At 34.9% G+C, this 18,357-nt stretch overlaps 1 protein-coding gene across 3 annotated transcripts in view; it reads left to right on the top strand.

Annotated features, from left to right (window-relative positions):
• Positions 1–18,357, top strand: part of PIK3C2G (phosphatidylinositol-4-phosphate 3-kinase catalytic subunit type 2 gamma) — a 381,818-nt gene that overhangs the window by 316,018 nt on the left and 47,443 nt on the right. For 2 of the 3 annotated variants that reach the window (XM_074403236.1, XM_039461721.2), the window contains exon 30: positions 6,933–7,090. In XM_074403236.1, coding sequence (XP_074259337.1) covers positions 6,933–7,016 — 84 coding nt within the window. In that variant the 3' untranslated portion in view covers positions 7,017–7,090. Of the gene's footprint in view, positions 1–6,932; positions 7,091–18,357 lie in introns of those variants that run through there. The other variant, XM_074403237.1, reaches the window with a different exon arrangement.

Below are 18,357 nucleotides of genomic sequence, written 5' to 3'. Positions count from 1 at the left end.
CCATACTGCCCAAAGCAATTTACAGAATCAATGTTATTCTTATCAAACTACCAATGATATTCTTCACAGAACTAGAAAAAACAATCCTAAGCAAAAAAGCATGATATTGATAAAACAAAACAAAACAAGAAAACAGACATATATACCCATAGAACAGAATAGAGAGCCCAGAAATAAGGCTGCACACCTATAGGAAACTTTTTTTTTGACAAACCTGACAAAAGCAATGGGGAAAGGAATCCCTATTCAAAACATGCTACTGAGATAACTGGCTCACCATAGGCCAAAGATTGAAACTGGACCCCTTCTTTACACTGTATACAAGACCCACTCAAAATGGAATAAAGACTTAAATATAAAACCCAAAACTATAAAAACCCTAGAGGACAACCTAGACAATACCATTCTGAACAGAGGAACAGGCAAAGGTTTCATGATGAAGACACCAAAATCAATCACAACAAAAGGAAAAATTAACAAATGGGATCTAATTAACTTAAAAACTTCTGCACAGCAAAAGAAATAATCAACAGAGTAAACAGAAAACCTACTGAATAGGAGAAAATATTTGCAAACTATGCATCTGACAAAGGTCTAATATTCACATCTATAAGAAATTAAACAAATTTATAAGGAAAAAAACAACCCCATTAAAATGTAAGCAAAGGAAATGAACAGACACTTTTCAAAAGAAAACATACATGTAGCCAAGAAGCATATGAAACAATACTCAGTATCACTGATCATTACAGAAATGCAAATCAAAACCACAATGATGTACCATCTTACACCAGTCAGGATAGCTATTATTAAAAATTCAAAAAATAATAGGTGCTGGAGAGGTTATGGAGAAAAGGTAATGCTTATACACTTGGTGGCAGTGTAAATTAATCCAACCATTGTGTAAAGCAATATGGTGATTCCTCAAGGAGCTAGAAACAGAACTACCACTTGACCTAGCAATCCCATTACTGAGTATATGCCCAAAGCAATATAAATCATTCTACCATAAAGACACATACAGGTGTATGCTTACTGCAACACTATTCACAATAGCAAAGAAATGGAATCAACCTAAATGCCCTGAATGGCAGATTGGATAAAGAAAATATGGTACATATATACCATAGAATACTAAGCAGCCATAGAAAGAGCAAGATCATGTCCTTTGCAGGAACATGGATGGAGCTAGAGGTCATTATTCTTAGCAAACTAACACAGGAACAGATAACCAAACACCACATATTCTCACTTATAAATGGGAGCTAAATTATGAGAATACATGAACACTATGACAGGAAGGACAGATACTGTAGTCTACTTGAGAGTGGAAGTTTGGAGGAAGGAGAGGATCAGAAAAAATAACTACAGGAAACCAATATAACAAGCCTGCACATGTACCCCTGAACTTAAAAGTTTTTTTTTTTTTAAAGGGAGGAAGATTGAATTTTTAGTCAGGAGATCTATTTATGAATCTATTAATAAATTAGATAAGATTTTAATTAAAAAAAAAGAAAAACAGTTTGATGGGAACGTTAGGAACAAAAACTTGATTGGAATTGCTTAAGGGAGAATGTAAAGAGAGGAATTTGAAATAGAAAGCAGAAAACAGTCCTTGCAGGAGCTTTGCTCTAAAGATGAGAGTGTGCAGAGAAATGTAGGTCAAGATTTTTCTTTATTAAAATAAATTATAGCATCTTTATGAATTACAGTGACCAAAGATCAGCAGGCAAGTGCAATAGCAAGAAGTAGAGGGCAGTATAGTCATTAGACATGGTATTCAAAGAAGGGCATATTTTATTTTATTTTATTTTATTTTATTTTATTTTATTTTATTTTATTTTTGAGACAGAGTTTCGCTTTTGTTACCCAGGCTGGAGTGCAATGGCACGATCTCGGCTCACCGCAACCTCCACCTCCTGGGTTCAGGCAATTCTCCTGCCTCAGCCTCCTGAGTATCTGGGATTACAGGCACGCGCCACCATGCCCAGCTAATTTTTTGTATTTTTAGTAGAGTCAGGGTTTCACCATGTTGACCAGGATGGTCTCGATCTCTTGACCTCGTGATCCACCCGCCTCGGCCTCCCAAACTGCTGGGATTACAGGCGTGAGCCACCACGCCCGGCCCTAGAAGGACATTTTTATGAATGAAGAAAAATATAGAGGTTAGAAGAGCAAGGAAATGCAAAGAGGATGCCTACCCCACCTTCCTCTGGGACCAGGATTATTCAGAAAATGAGAGGGATCACAGCTACCATTTCAGAGACTTAAAGAGGAAGAGCAACAGAATGCTCAGAGAATACAATGTGTTTAGCACATAGGGAATTTTGCTCATGGCATTCTCCAAGGCTTATTGCTGTCTTTTCTTTTTTCTGCGATGCTGTATTTTCATCTTCCTTAAAACAAATATGATTGTAACGCTTTTCTGCTTTAAATTGATAAGTAGGTCAAACTAGCTTTAAGCGAGAAGAGGAATGTGCTCTAGGTTCCCTGCAAAGTTTTCTCTTGCTCTCTCCTGCCTGTCCCCCATTAGCACTCTTCAATTCTGTGAGCGAATCTGCACTTACTAACCATACAGTCCTGGTTTTGATTATACTTATTCCAAACAGTCAATCATGTATTTTCTCTGGTATTCAACTTTCTCATTTCTAGAATACAGTAGTTAAATTCAGAGGATTTTTTACCTTGGAAACTGCAACCACATCAGGAATTAATCAGAAAAGAAACATTCTTCACAATGTGAGAATCTTCTGGGTATTTCAGGACACTTCAGATAAGTGATCTTGCCCATTAATTTCTAGCTGTATCCTCTAGTTCTTAAAACAACCAAAAGTATGGCCACACACTTTCCAAACACCTCATAATCTAGGGTTGATAGATATAATATGGGTTGTCCAGTTAAACTTGAATTTTCCATAAACAATAATGTTTTTAGTAAAAGCAAGTCCAAAGTATTGTATGGGCTCTCTCTGTTTTTGTTTACTCTATCTGGTAACCCTACATATGGGGAACCCTCCTGCATACATCATAGTCTAGGTAAAAATGGTCCCTTAAAGTTGTGCAGTATCCAACCTACATGACTAAATATAGCAACACTGTTTGGAGGTCAATACCAGTGGAGAACACTGGCATAGGTTATTAGTGAGAGCAATTGCAGAACTGACATTTCTATAAATCTCCAAACTATCTACTGGTGCAATGTGCTAAAAGCTGTGGGATACATACATATAAGCAAAGTCAAGTCTTAAAATTTAAGTTGATCATTTTGAGATCTAGCAATATTACTTTTTGTACCTTCTTCATTTCTTTTATTGATTTGTCCCTCTCTTGATTCTGAATCTTGTTCGTTTATTCCCAGGAAAGAAAGTAACCTTGTTACAATAAGAACTTAGTATTTAGGCCACCACACCCAGAATTATAAATGAGGACTTGAAGGATATGACAGTGTAAACACAAGGGAATAATTAACTGGTGGTGACATTTTAGACACTAATTGGAAAGATTTCTTGCCTACTATTGAAGTTTAATAACCATTGGGTAGTGAGGTCAAAATGTCACCAAAGAAAAGTAATTGACTAGTTGTCAAAAGGCCAAAGAAGGTCAAATTTCCTTAAACAGATTCTGCAGTCTGAGGTTTGATTTCATGCTTTCAAAATAAAAAATCTTGACTAGGTCATCTCCTTGAAAATGAGTCTATTTCTTAACAGTAGACTTCTATTGAACAAGTTCACAAGAGATCAATTCATGGAGATGAAAATTGGCAACTGACTAATTTACAATGATGCATAGATGAAAACTGGTGACCAATTTACAGTGATGCATAAACTGCTACGCAGATAAGTATATCTGCATTTCAAACTAATGTATTCTACATTTGAAGACAGACATCAGTTTGTTTCTGCTAAGTAGTATTTATTGAAGAGAAACACTGTATTAAGCATAAGCGAAAAAGTCACAATCTCTGTGCTTGTATTTTACTGGCAAGATTAACAAGAGTAGAGAAAAGAGAATGTGACAAACCCTGGGCAAATGGGTGGATAGGGGTAGAAAAAAAAGAAAAAGGAGAATGTAGGAAGACAAGGAGGTTAGAGAGCATGACACATTTGAAAAAGTAAACATAGTTCAGCATAGGTAAGCATTAAGTACCAGATGAGAAATGATGAGAGAAGAACATAAGGAAATGAGCAAGATCCCAGTCAAGACCAGTCTTACAAGCTTTGTTCAACCGTTGGTCTGTTTCTTAAGAGTAATGCAGAATTACTACAGGTTTTAAGCAGTTAATTGTTAGATTTTCACTTTGAAAGATCTGCTGGGCAATTGTGTAGAGAATGGATTGGATTAAAGGGTAGAAAGATAAACACTAAGGACCCCTGCTATGACAGAGATGAGAACTGATGATGCTGGAACTAGATGGTATTAGTATATCTGGATGGAGAAGATAAATAGGTGAGATATTTAGCAAGTACAATCCACAGGATTTAGCAATTAATTCTACGTATGGGGTGAGGAGAACAGGAGAACAGAGGGTCCAAGTAGGTACACTCTATTTTGAGCCTGGACACAGGAGAAGCAGAAAATTGAGGTGGAGGAAAGGAAATATCTAGTGGTGCACTTTCGTGGTTTAATTTGTCCTTAGAAGAGTCAAATGAGCCAATAAAAAGATATTTTGACATAGAGGGCTTAGGTTTAGGAAACAAATCTGGAATAAAGATTTAGACTTATGCATTGTTATACATGTCACCAAAGTTCATAATATCACCCAGAAAGTATACATTAGAGTAATGAGAGAGATGGGCCTAGATGTGAGAAACACTTAAACTTAAATTATAAACAAAAGGAAAAAGAGTCTTCAAAAAGTCTCAAAAGTGATGGCAAGACAAAGGGAAGACAGTCACTTGGGAGAACATGTAATACAAAAGCAAAGACAAGACAGAATTCACTAAAAATGAAATAGCTATATCATGACAAAGGAAATTCCCACTGGTTTTGAAATACACACACACACACACACACACACACACACACACACACACACACGTATTTTTTTCAGAGAGGGGTTTTTAGAGAAGATAATTAGAGCATTTTTCAGAGGACATTTAGTGGCAGAAACCTGAATGTAGTTTATCATAAAGTGAGTAGAAATTGAAGAAGTGGAGCCAGTGTGAGTGCAGACAATTCTTCCCATAGGTTTGTTTGCATCAGGGAAGAGAAAAATAACACACAATTTGCAAGGGGCATTAATGACAAAATTTGATTTATGTGTGAGTATACTTTGGGTGGTTTGACTCACTTGTTTGTTAGTTAGGAGAGAATTTACCATTTTTTATGTTGATGAGGAAAAAAGGAAGAGGGTGAAGTGGCTAAAATATAAATGGGAATCTTCTACAAGGTTTCTGAGGAGGATTAATAGAATCCAGGAAACAGGTGAAGGGCTCAGCATTAGATGATTTGCCAGGGCTGCCATAACAAAATACTATAAACGAGGTGGCTTAAACAACAGAATAGTATTGTTTCACAGTTCTGAAAGCTGAAAGTCTGAAATAAAGATGTCTGCTGGTTGGTTTCTTCTGATGGCTATGAGGAAAGAATCTATTCCAGGTCTCTCTCCTTGGTTGTAGATGGTCATCTTCTTCCTATGTCACTTTAACTGTCTTCTTTCTATGAGTGTGTCCAAATTTACTTTTTTTATAAAGACACCAGTCAATTAGATTAAGAGTCCATTCTACTCCAGTATTATACAATCTTAACTACCTGTAATTATATCAGCAATCACCTTATTTCCAAATAAGATCATGTCTTGGAGTACTGGGGATTAGAACTTTAAGATATGAATTTGGGAGGGGGACACAATTCAACTAAAACAGATGGAAAGACACATGTTTTTCCATTGTAAGAGCAAGGAAGGCTATGTGTCTATAGATTATATGGCAGGAAGTTTAGGAATTTTCATCTGTCTTTTATTTTATTTGAAGCAGAGATAGTCATTGCCAGAGAAAGAGTCAGAGTTTGACGTTAAAGTCTCCTGGGGAAGAGTAGAAAGAGCCGTTGGACAGAGTGAGAGAAAAGAACAGGGAGACTGTCAGGCAGCTTTGACAGCAACTATGGTATTAGCCTATGAAAGGTGGTCCAAAGAAATAATTATTCTTTGGTACCCTTCAGGTAATAATGTAAGGTCTCATGGAGAGGGCTACTTTGGTCATATAGTAGCTTACAACAAAATGTATGCCAGTTTTACTAAAGAAAAGCTGTTCTCAGACTTACCATATTAGCCATTCATTTGGCGATCAGGTTAAATGCCAATTTGTTTCTGATTATCCCTATTTAAAAGAGAAACATGCTTCTCTGTACATAGTAAAATTAAATATAACTAGAATTTTTATTAGAGAAATATGTTTTCTCCACTTAATCATGATCTAAAGAGAGAGAATACCGTATGCATATTTCTGTCTTGAAATATCCCCTGACAGTTATCAGTGCTGTGAGTGTAGACAGTACTCAGTGAGTATTCCTAGAATTGAACCTTGAGTAGTAATGGTTACTCACTAAGTGAGCATCTGTGTCCCACTCAGAGTAATTTTTCTCAGAAAGAACATCCAAGGATACACCTTGTTTTAGAAAATGGAGTTGTGAAATGCATGCATATTTGTAAAATTCAAGAATGTGACATTTACGATGAGCTCCAAGAGCAAAGCACACCTGAGCCTCTTGAAGAAATAGAAAGTAATCTGACCTCTAATCACACAAAAGTTTAGTTTAACTTAATGGTAAATTAATAGCATTGACTTAATAAACCTTGCTAATATACTTTCTATTTGTAGAATCTATAATAGGTATCTATTTTTAAATTATATATATGGCAATTTTATGTAGTAATGAATAGGAGTGACAAATATAAGAAATGAAGAAATATTATGTTTTGTTTTGTTTTTCAGAGTGATTGTGTACTTAGCTTTTTCCTCTCTGAGGCTGTGCAACAAACAATTGAAGAATCATCACTTGTGTACCTAGGCAAGTAAATTTGTCATTATACTATGTGCAGTGATTTTCAATATAACTGGATAAAAAGAAATCACAACTAATTTTTTTTCGCTTTCTGAATTAAAATTTCTTTTTAAGAGTAAGGCTTTAATACTCTTTTCTAACCATTTCCATAGTATAAACTTGAATAATCCAGATATTGGAAAAATAAAACATGAGGTTGTAGGATTCTAAAGGTGTGGGACTTTGATGAAAGGTTGACCTCCATTCTGTCATTAAAGTCTCTCAAGAAAATTGTTTCTCTGTGTTTCAAGAAATGAAATTGCAGACCACTGTCAAATCTTTTTATTTTGATTCTAATATTATTTCTTTGAAAGGTGTTTTGAAATACGTTTGCACACATTAGAATTTAGTACTATTATTGCAAAAACCAAAATAGTTGAGAAGTTGAGAATTTTTTTCTGTTTCCTTTATTACTTACATCATAGAATATTCAAGATTTGTTTCAGCAGTGATGAGTGACAAAAGATTTGATTCTCAATACATTTAGATTATAGGGTACATATTAAATATAATCTATTATCTTAAAATAACAGAACACGTCTTTCCTAGCGCAATATACAAATTTTTACAACAAGTAAGGATTAGGAGGAAGTTATTCCTTCTTGTGCTACTCACATTATTTTCTTTGTCATGTTTCTGAATTCTTAATTCCTTTGTCACAGAACTTTAGCTGGTTCTAAGTAAGAAGCACAATTTTTAAGCACTATTCCTGTCTGTTAGTTGAAGTGTATGTTGTTAAATGATTACAGGGTGAAATCATTCAAGTGTATTAAAATATTGGTTAACCTAGGAAAACATTAAGCAAAAAATCAGATTTCACCATTTTACTACCTCTGCAAGTTGATTAAAAGGGTGGATTCCAGATACCTGTGTATCTAGGCACATGACTAGAAAACTAATAGCAATATTTAACTCTCAATCTGGGAGATACTAATACTCTTTGCCTTTCCTCACTAACTATACATGCCTTGGGAAAACAATTGAGGAATCTGAGGAATTTATGTTTTTCAAATGCCAATTCAATCATCTGTATTCTCTGCCTAAACCTTCTCTTGGGCTTCTGATTGCCCTTAGGCAGGGCCAACTGTATCCACTTCTGATCTGCACAGTCACACAGGGAAGGGTGCTTCTTGCCATTGATTTAACACTCAGCTGCCACTGTCTTGAAATTCTTAATGCTTTTTGAAAAAGCATCCCCACATTTTTATTTTGCACTGGGCCCCACCAATTAATGTAGCTGGTCTTGCCCTTTGAATAAACACCAAAATCCTCATGATGGCATCCCAGCAGAATATGCTACCACTAATTTCCTTTCTATCATCAGGCCCTTCCTCATCTTGATTTCAATTCTCTATGCCTGGATTATTTGACTTCTATTTCGGCTTCTCCATTCTTTCAAGAATCCTTCCGATTGCAGCACAATTATCTTTGCTATACACTTCTAGAATACTATTTCTTCAAAACACTTACTGCAATGATAATTCTCGCTTGTGTGTTTGTGGACTAGAAATCCATTAGGGGATAATCCATGTCCATATGGCTCATCATGGTATTCCCGGGGCCATGCACAGTGTCTGGCCTACTATAGTTGTTCAGTAAATAATTACTGAATAAATAATTGATGACAGAAAGAACAATATAGAGGATACCCTGATATTCTCTATCAAGTTGGCTTGGCATTTGTAAAAAATAATTTTTGATTTTTTTTCTCTCTCTCATCATTATCAAAATCACGCTATTCCTCCCAAACTCATTACTTCATGAGTAATTGTCCTGGCACAAGAAATTCAAGGCCCCCCAACCACTAAAATTATCTTTAAGTTATCACTTGGAATTTAAAAAATCTACAAATTATTACACTAAATACAGTGGATACCAGACTAAGCAAAACACTAACGCAAAAGTTGCTGGATTTAGTTTAAGTGTATATTCTTTAATTCTCTAATGACATGATCCTATATTTTCTCCAAAAATAAATATAGCCCACATACCACATAATACCTCCACAAAAAATGACAAAATTATCTATCTACCCACAACTACTACATAGCTTTGACACACAGAAGATAGATATTTTTCAAGGCACAGAAATAATAACATAGGTAATGGAGTAGAACATGATCAAAGACAGCAATTGTCAGGGTTAAGAGAATGAGTTAATGAGCATGGTTAGGAGCCATTAATAATTACAAATGATTGCAAACAAAAGCTTTCAATCATTACCTCATATCACTACCTCCCATCTGAGATGTTAATTTAAAAGAGAACTTGAGGCCATGTGGTCTACTTGGCAGGGTCTCACTGGTTAATGGTCTAGCTACTTGCTCTGGCAGAGCCTAGATCAGTTATCCATGGGTTGAAGGATGGTACTCAGATTTTTCAATTAAAATTTTAATGATGCAAAGGTCAAGCAGTATAAGAATACAACTATTTAAAAATAAATATTCATGTTAAGTTGTTTCTGAAACATTCAGTTGAAAGCTTTAAAATAGCATACATTTTACTATGTTGTATGACCTCATGTTTTTAATTAGAAAAATACTTTAGACTTTCACTTGTCTCTGATCTGGGAAGGAAAAGATTAAAAAATGATGAGTTAGAAGGCTTTCTCTAATTACCTCATCTCTAACATCTGGGTGTGAAGGATATAACCGAAATCTAAAAAGTCAAGCAATAAAAAAATCTAACTATATCTGTATTAGAGAAACACCAAGAAAAACCGCAGCATTGAATATAATTGGATGGTAGATGCAGGAGAGTGAGAAAAACTGTGCACACTAATTTCACCTTTTACTTTTATTCACTTTTGAAACACATATTGCCAAAAGAAATAAAAAGTCTAAGGCTATTAAATAAAGGCAACTGCTAAAACAAAAGTAACAAATTTCTTGGGTATCACAAATACATGAAAATAAAAGCAAATTATTTAGCAAAAGACTTTCTTTAAAAATTATAAAAACAATAATATAAAGTATTAAAACAGACCTAAGAGAAAATGAATCTATTATATTAATGAGTATAAATAGGCTTAACTCATCTATTAAGGAAATTCTTTTTCAAATTGGAATAAAAAGCAAATCATAACTCTATGTGAAAACACACCTAAAACAAAGTGATTATAAAAGGCTGAAAATTAAAATATAGCCAAGGGTATATTAGGCAAAGCAGAGAAAAATCAATCAGAGGTCACAATCTTGATGAAAAAAAGGAGCAATTTAGGCTAAAAAGCATTGAATTAAATAACAGATAGGTCTTTATAATGAGTACAATTTTCAATAAAGATAGGAGCAGTTATGACTACATATCAAGTAATATGACAGCAACAAATATAAAGCAGAAATTATAGAACACTCAAGAAGAAACACAAAAACACACTAGTTGTAGGATATTCTAATTCACATGTCTTGAGTTATGAAAGACCAAATGGAAAAAACTAAGTAGATTCATCGAAAAATAAAATAGTTAATAAGTCAAAATTGATTAATTTGTATATTTTATCCCGATAAAATAATGTATCTTCTCTTCAAATGCCTGTGACAGTTCATAAGAATAGATGATATATTTGACCACAGAAAAGCTCAATAAATTTCAAAGAGTAAAAATAATATAGTTGAAATTCTTTTATCTTAGTACAATAAAGAAATTTTCAGAAAGCTTAAAGGACACTTAAGTTTAGGAATTTAAAAAAAATCTGTTGAACAACTGTTGGATCAAAAGGATTACAAAGAAAATTTGAAAAATTTCTAAAGACTAGCAATAGTGAAATACATCTCAGAAACCATGAAAGATAAACTTATACTCAGAGGAAAATTAGAATAAGAATCACGAAACAAAACAGACCAAAACAAGATAAAGATAAAAGTAGATTTCAATAAGTTAGAACAAAGAAAACAGTGGAAAAAATAAATTAATTCCCGAGTAAAAAGTAGACAATAAAATAAATGAGTCACTAGCCTAATCAAAAATGGGGCATAATGTGGGTATGCAAAATATTAATACAAAAGGAAATGCAAGAATTAACCATAGAAAGATGAAATTAAAGAATAGTAACAGACTACCTGTTCAACCCCATGAAAGTAAATTTTTAAATCTGTCTAAAATTGATAATTTTCTAGAAAAAAATAAATTTACTTGGTTCAGAGAAGATGATTCTGACAAGATTAAGTTTGATTACATAAATATAATATAATGCTTCAAAAACTATCAAGTGTAGATGATTTCCAGAGGAATTCTACCAAATTTCTTCCTTTTTTTTTTTTTTTTTTTTTTTTTTTTTTTTTTTTTGAGATGAAGTCTTGCTCCATTACCCAGGCTGGAATGCAGTGGTGTGATCTTGGCTCACTGCAACCTCCACCTCCTGGTTCAAGCAATTCTCCCATCTGAGCCTCTCAAGTAGCTGGGAATACAGGCACCTGCCACCGAGCCTGGTAAATTTTTGTATTTTTAGTAGAGACAGGGTTTCACCTTGTTGGTCAGGCTGGTCTCTAACTCATGATCTCAGGTGATCCGTTAGCCTTGGCTTCCCAAAGTGCTGGGATTATAGGAGTGAGCCACAGCCCCCAGCCCCCAAAATCTTTAAAAGCAAACAATTTAACTGTTCCTTAAACACTTCCAGAGCAGAAAAAAGAAAATTGTCCATATTTCTTTTATGATGCACATAAAGTATTTATACTAGTAGCTTCAAGGATTACAAGGGTGGCAAATAAGAAATCACAGACCAATCTCACTTATAAATATCAATGAAAAATTCTAAATAAAATATTAGCCAAAATAATCCATCAACACACTAAAGGAATATGATTCACCGTAACAGAAATGCAAGAACAGTTTAATATTAGTATTATACATAACATATAATACATATTACCATATTGATAGATTTAAGGATAAAAATCACATGGTCACCTCTATAGATCCTGAAAAGACATTTGACAAAATTGAATGAACTTTCTGATAAAACAAACAATAAAATAAAAATTAAAAAATAAAATCCTGTCATTTGTGGTAACTTGATAGAACTGGAGGACATTATGTTAAGTGAAATAAGCCAGGAACAGAAAGTTAAACACCATATATTGTCACTCATATGTGGAAGCTTAAAAACTGATTTCATAGAAGTAAAAAGTAGAAGAGAGAATACTAGAGGATGAGAGGGGGGCGGTAAAGGAGAGATGGAAAGAGATTTTTTAAAAGAAAACAGAATTATAGCTAGATAGGTGAAATAAAATCTAGTGTTCTATACCATTTAAGATGTAGGATGACTACAGTTAACAGTAATACATCAATGTTGAATCTGTAAATTACTTTGGGCAGTATGGCACTTTAATGATATTGATACTTCTAGTCTATGAGCATGGGATGTTTTTTTAATTCAACTACCAATGTCATTTTTCATGAATTTGAAAAAATGATTCTAAAATTCATATGAAACAAGAACAAAAAAGCCCAAATAGCAAAGCAAAAAGAACAAAGCCGGAGGTATCACATTACCTGACCTTAAACTGTAGTAGACATTAGAGAGCTGAGCTGAGCAAAATACATGGGTAGAGAAAGCAGCAGAAAGGCCATGGGAGCTAGCTGGATCCCCAAGCAGCCCATTGCTGCCTGGCACCACAGGGATTTGTCAGGGATGTGGCCAGAGGAGAAGGGGGTAAAATTGAACAGGGAGAAGGAATTCTCTAGCTGAACTTTGTAACCATTTGAATGGGGCTAGAAGCCTTCTGGCCAGAACTCAGGGGAGGGCAGGAATCCAGCTTGCAGACTTCATAGGCAGGGGAAGAACCTTTTCTTTTGCAGCTGGTAGGTGGAAAGCTTAGGAGAAGTTTTCAAGCCTGACTTACCCTCCACCTGGAAACAGACTCTGGGCTGTTGCTGGGGGTCATGGTGGGAGTGAGACTGGCCCTTCAGTTTGCATGGGAGCTCAGCGAGGCCTGTAAATGCCATCTTTCCCCTACTTACCTGACAACCTGCATGACTCAGCAGAGGCAGCCATAATCCTCCTAGGTACACAATTCCAGTGACCTGGGACTCTCACCCCCACTCCCACCCCCCACAACAACCACAGCAGCAAGACCTGCCCAAGGAGACTCTGAGCTCAGACAGACCTAGCCCTGCCCCCACTTGATGATCCTTCCCTACCACCCTAGTAGCAGGACACAAAGAACATATAATCTTGGGAGTTCTAGGACCCTGCCCATTGCTGGTCCCCCTCCACACTACTACAACTGATGCTTTCTGGAAAGTACCACCTCCTGGCAGGAGGCCATTGGCATAACAGCATTAAACCACCAAAGCTAAGGAACCCCACAGAGCCTATTGCACCCTCTGCCACCTCACCAGAACAGATGCTGGTATCCATGACTGCTAGACAAATAGATGGTTCATATCACAGGACTCTGTGCAGAAAATCCCTGGTACCAGCCCAGAGCCAGGTAGGCTTGCTGGATGCCTGGACTCAGAAGACAGACAACAATCATTGTGCTTCAGCTCACAGGAAGCTATATCCACAGGAAAAGGGGGAGAATACTACATCAAGAAAACACCCCATGGGACAAAAAAATTTGAACAACATCTTCAGCCCTAGACCTTCCCTCAGACAGAGGCTACCCAAAAGAGAAGGAACCAGAAAACCAACCATGGTAATATGAACAAACAAGGCTCATCAACACCCCTCAAAAATCACACTAGTTTGCCAGTAATGGGTACAAACCAAGAAGAAATCCTTGATTTACCTGAAAAAGAATTCAAGAGGTTATTAAGCTAATCAGGAAGGAATCAGAGAAAGGCAAAGTTCAATGCAAAAAAATCCAAAATATGATACAAGAAGTGAAAGGAAAAATATTCAAGGAAATAAATAGCTTAAAGAAAAAAACATATTCAAGGAAATAAATAGCTTAAAGAAAAAAACAATCAAATATTAAGGAAACTTTGAACACACATTTAGAAATGCAAAATAATCTGGAAAATCTTAGCAATAGAATTGAACAAGTCAGAGCTCAATGACAAAGCCTTTGAATTAACCCGGTCCAACAAAGACAAAGAAAAAAGAATAAGAAAATATGAACACAGCCTCCAAGAAGTCTGGGATTTTGTTAAACGATCAAATCTAAGATTAATCGGTGTTTCTGAGGGAAGAGACAGTTCTAAAACCTTGTTCTAAAAAACTTATTTGGGGGAATAATCAAGGAAAACTTCCCCAGCTCGGCTAGAGTCCTAGACATGAAAATGCAAGAAGCACTAAGAATACCTGGTAATTCATCACAAAATGTTCTTATCCTAAGCACATTGTCATCAGGTTATCCAAATTAAGGCAAAAGAAAGAAACTTAACACCTGTGAGACAGAAGCACCAGTTAACCTATAAAGGAAAACCTATCAGATTAACAGCAGATTTCTCAGCAGAAACCCTACAAGGTAGAAAGGATTTTGGCCCTATGTTCAGCCTCCTAAAACAGAAACAATTATCAGCCAAGACTTTTGTATCCAGTGAAACTAAGCATCATATATGAAGGAAAGATATCGTCTTTTTCAGACAAACACATGCTGAGAGAATTCCCCATTACCAAACCACCTCTACAAAAACTGCTAAAAAGAGCTCTAAATCTTGAAACAAATCCTGGAAACACATCAAAAAGAATCTCTAAAGCACAAATCACACAGGGCCTATAAGACAAAACTGCAAGTTAAAAAGCTAAAACAAAAAAACAAAACAATACAATACACAGACAACAAAAAGCATGATGAATGCAATGGTACCTCATATTTCAATACTATCATTGAATGTAAACGGCCTGAATGCTCCACTTAAAAGAGACAATAAAGCAGAATGGATAAGAACATACCAACCAACTATCTGCTGCCTTCAGGAGACTCACCTAACACATAAGAACTCATATAAACTTAAAGGATGAAAAAAGGCATTTCATGCAAATGGACACCAAAAGCAAGCAGAGTTCACTATTCTTATATCAGACAAAACAAACTTTAAAACAACAGTGGTTAAAAGAGACCAAGAGGGACATTATAAAATGGCAAAAATCCTTGTCCGACAGAAAACTATCACAACCCTAAACATATATGCACCTAACATTGGAGCTACCAGAGTTATAAAACAATCATTAATAGACCTAAGAAATGAGATAGGCAGCAACACAGTAATAGTGGGGCACTTCAATACTCTACTGACAGCACTACACAGGTCATCAAGAAAGAAAGTCAACAAAGAAACAATGGATTTAAACTATACCTTGGAGCAAATGGACTTAACAGATATACACAGAACATTTCATCCGGCAACCACAGAATACACATTCTATTCAATAGCGCAGGTAACTTTCTCCAAGATAGACCATGTAATAGATGATAAAATGAGCCTCAATAAATTTAAGAAAATTAAAATTATAACAAGCACTCTCTCAGTCTACTGTGGAATAAAACTGAGAATCAACTCCAAAAGGAACCATTAAAACTATACAAATACATGGAAATTAAACAAACTGCTCCTGAATGAGCATTGGATCAAAAACAAAATCAAGATGGAAATTTAAAAATTCTTTGACCTGAATGACAATAATGACACAATCTATCAAAATCTCTGGAATACAGCTATGGCTGTGCTGAGAGTAAAGTTCACAGCCCTAAATGCCTACATCAAAAAATCTGAAAGAGCACACACAGACAATTCAAGGTCACACCTCAAGGAACTAGAGAAACAAGAACAAACCAAACCCAAACTCAGCAGAAGAAAATAAATAATGAAGATCAGAGCAGAACTAAATGAAATTGAAACAACAACAACAAAAATGCAAAAGATAAATGAAACAGAAAGCTGATTCCTTGAAAATATAAATAAAATTGACAGATCATTAGCAAGATTAACCAAGAAAATAAAGAAAATCCAAATAACCTCACTGAGAAATGAGTGAGGATATTACACAGGATATTACAACTGACACTACTGAAATACAAAAGATCGTTCAAGGCTACTATGAACACCTTTACACACATACACTAAAAAACCTACAAGACATGGATAAATTCCTGGAGAAATACAACCCTCACGGCTTAAATAAGGAATAACTAGATACCCTGAGCAGACCAATAACAATTAAATTAATTTAATTAATTTTTTAAATTACTGTTTAATTAAAACAGTAATTAAATAAATTACTGACAAAAAAAGTCCAAGATCAAATTGATTCACGGCATAATTCTACCAGACATTCAAAGTAGAATTGCTACCAATTACTTTGACACTATTCCACAAGACAGAGAAAGAATGAACCTTCCCTAATTCATTCTATGAAGCCAGCATCACCCAAATACCAAAACCAGGAAAGGACACAACCAAAAAAAAAAAAAAAAAAATTACAAACCAATATCCTTGATGAACATAGATACTAAAATCCTTAACAAAATACTAGCTAACTGAATCCAACAACATCAAAAAGCTAATCCATCATGATCAAGTGGGTTTCATATCAGGGATGCAGGGATGGTTTAACATATGCAAGTCAATAAATGTGATACACCACATAAAGAGAATTAAATGCAAAAATCATATGACCATTTCAATAGATGAAGAAAAACCATTTGATGAAATCCAGCATCGCTTTATGATTAAAACCCTCAGCAAAATCAGCATTAAAGAACATACTTTAATGTAATAAAATCCCTCTATGAAAACCCACAGCCAATGTAATACTGAATGGGGAAAAGTTAAAAGCACTCTCTGAGAACTGGAACAAGAAAAGGATGCCTACTTTCACCACTTTTCTTCAACATTGTACTGGAATTCCTAGCCAGAACAATCAGGCAAGAGAAATAAATAACCTAACCAAGGGCTAGAAAGACCTCTACAAGGAAAACTACGTAACACTGCTGAAATAAATCATAAATGATACAAACAAATGGAAATATATCCCATGCTCATGTATGGGTAGAATCAATATTGTGAAAATGACCATACTGCCAAAAGCAATCTACAAACTCCATGCAATACCCGTCAAAATACCACAGTAATTCTTCACAGAGTTAGAGAAAACAATTCTAAAATTCATATGGAACCAAAAAAGAGCCTGTATAGCCAATGCAAGACTAGGCAAAAAGAACAAATCTGGAGGCATCACACTACCTGATTTCAAACTATACTATAAGGCCATAGTCACCAAAACAGCATGATACTGGTATAAAAATAGGCATATAGACCAATGGAACGGAACAGAGAAGACAGAAATAAACCTGAATTCTTACAGCCAACTGTCCTTTGACTAAGCAAACAAAAACATAAAGTGGGGAAAGGACACCCTTTCAACAAATGGTCTGGATAATTGGCTAGCCACATGTAAAAGAAAGAAACTGGATTCTCATCTCTTACCTCATATAAAAATCAACTCAAGATGGATTAAGGACTTAAACCTAAGACTTGAAACTATAAACATTCTAGAAGATAACACTGGAAAACCCCTTCTAGATATTGGCTTAGTCAACAATTTCATGACCTAGAACCCAAAGGCAAATGCAATAAAAACAAAGATAAATAGCTGGGACCTAATTAAACTAAAGCGCTTTTGTGCAGCAAAAAGAACAGTCAGCAGAGTAAACAGACAACCCACAGAGTAGGAGCAAATATTCACAATCTATATAACTAAAAAGAATTAATATCCAGAATCTACAATGAACTCAAATCAGTAAGAAAAACAACAATCCCACCAAAAAGTGGGCTTAGGACATGAATAGACAATTTTCAAAAGAAGATATACAAATGGCCAACATATAAAAATACTCACCGTCACTAATGATCAGGGAAATGCAAATCAAAATCACAATGCGATACCACCTTACTCCTGCAAGAATGGCCATAATAAAAAAATCAAAAAACAGTAGATGTTGGCATGGATGTGGCAATCAGGGAACACCGCTACACTGCTAGTAGGAATGTAAACTAAAGAAATAAAGCTGCAACCTACATGATCTTCCATAGAGCCAAAAAAAAAAGCAAGGGGAAAGGACTCCTTGTTCAATAAGTGGTAGTTTTATATATATAGATATATATATAAAATACACATTTTTTATAGTATATTTGTATCTATATGTAATATATAATTAATATCTGTATATCAGTTTTGTATTTGATACTTTTATTGAATTCTCTTATTTATTATAGACATATCCTCTTAGGTAGAAAAATTTAACATCTTAAAGATGTCATATATTTCCAATTAATTTTGAAATGTAATATAATTTTTAAAAAATATTAATGGGTTTTCTTCCAAGTAGATAAACTAATTGTACAGTTCATAAACAAAGAAAATAAAGA

The sequence above is a fragment of the Saimiri boliviensis genome, chromosome 7 (assembly GCF_048565385.1).
Source record: "Saimiri boliviensis isolate mSaiBol1 chromosome 7, mSaiBol1.pri, whole genome shotgun sequence".
In the NCBI taxonomy this organism is placed as follows: domain Eukaryota; kingdom Metazoa; phylum Chordata; class Mammalia; order Primates; family Cebidae; genus Saimiri; species Saimiri boliviensis.
Note: the sequence above shows the minus strand (reverse complement) of the source record. Positions and strands in the feature narration are given on the sequence as shown.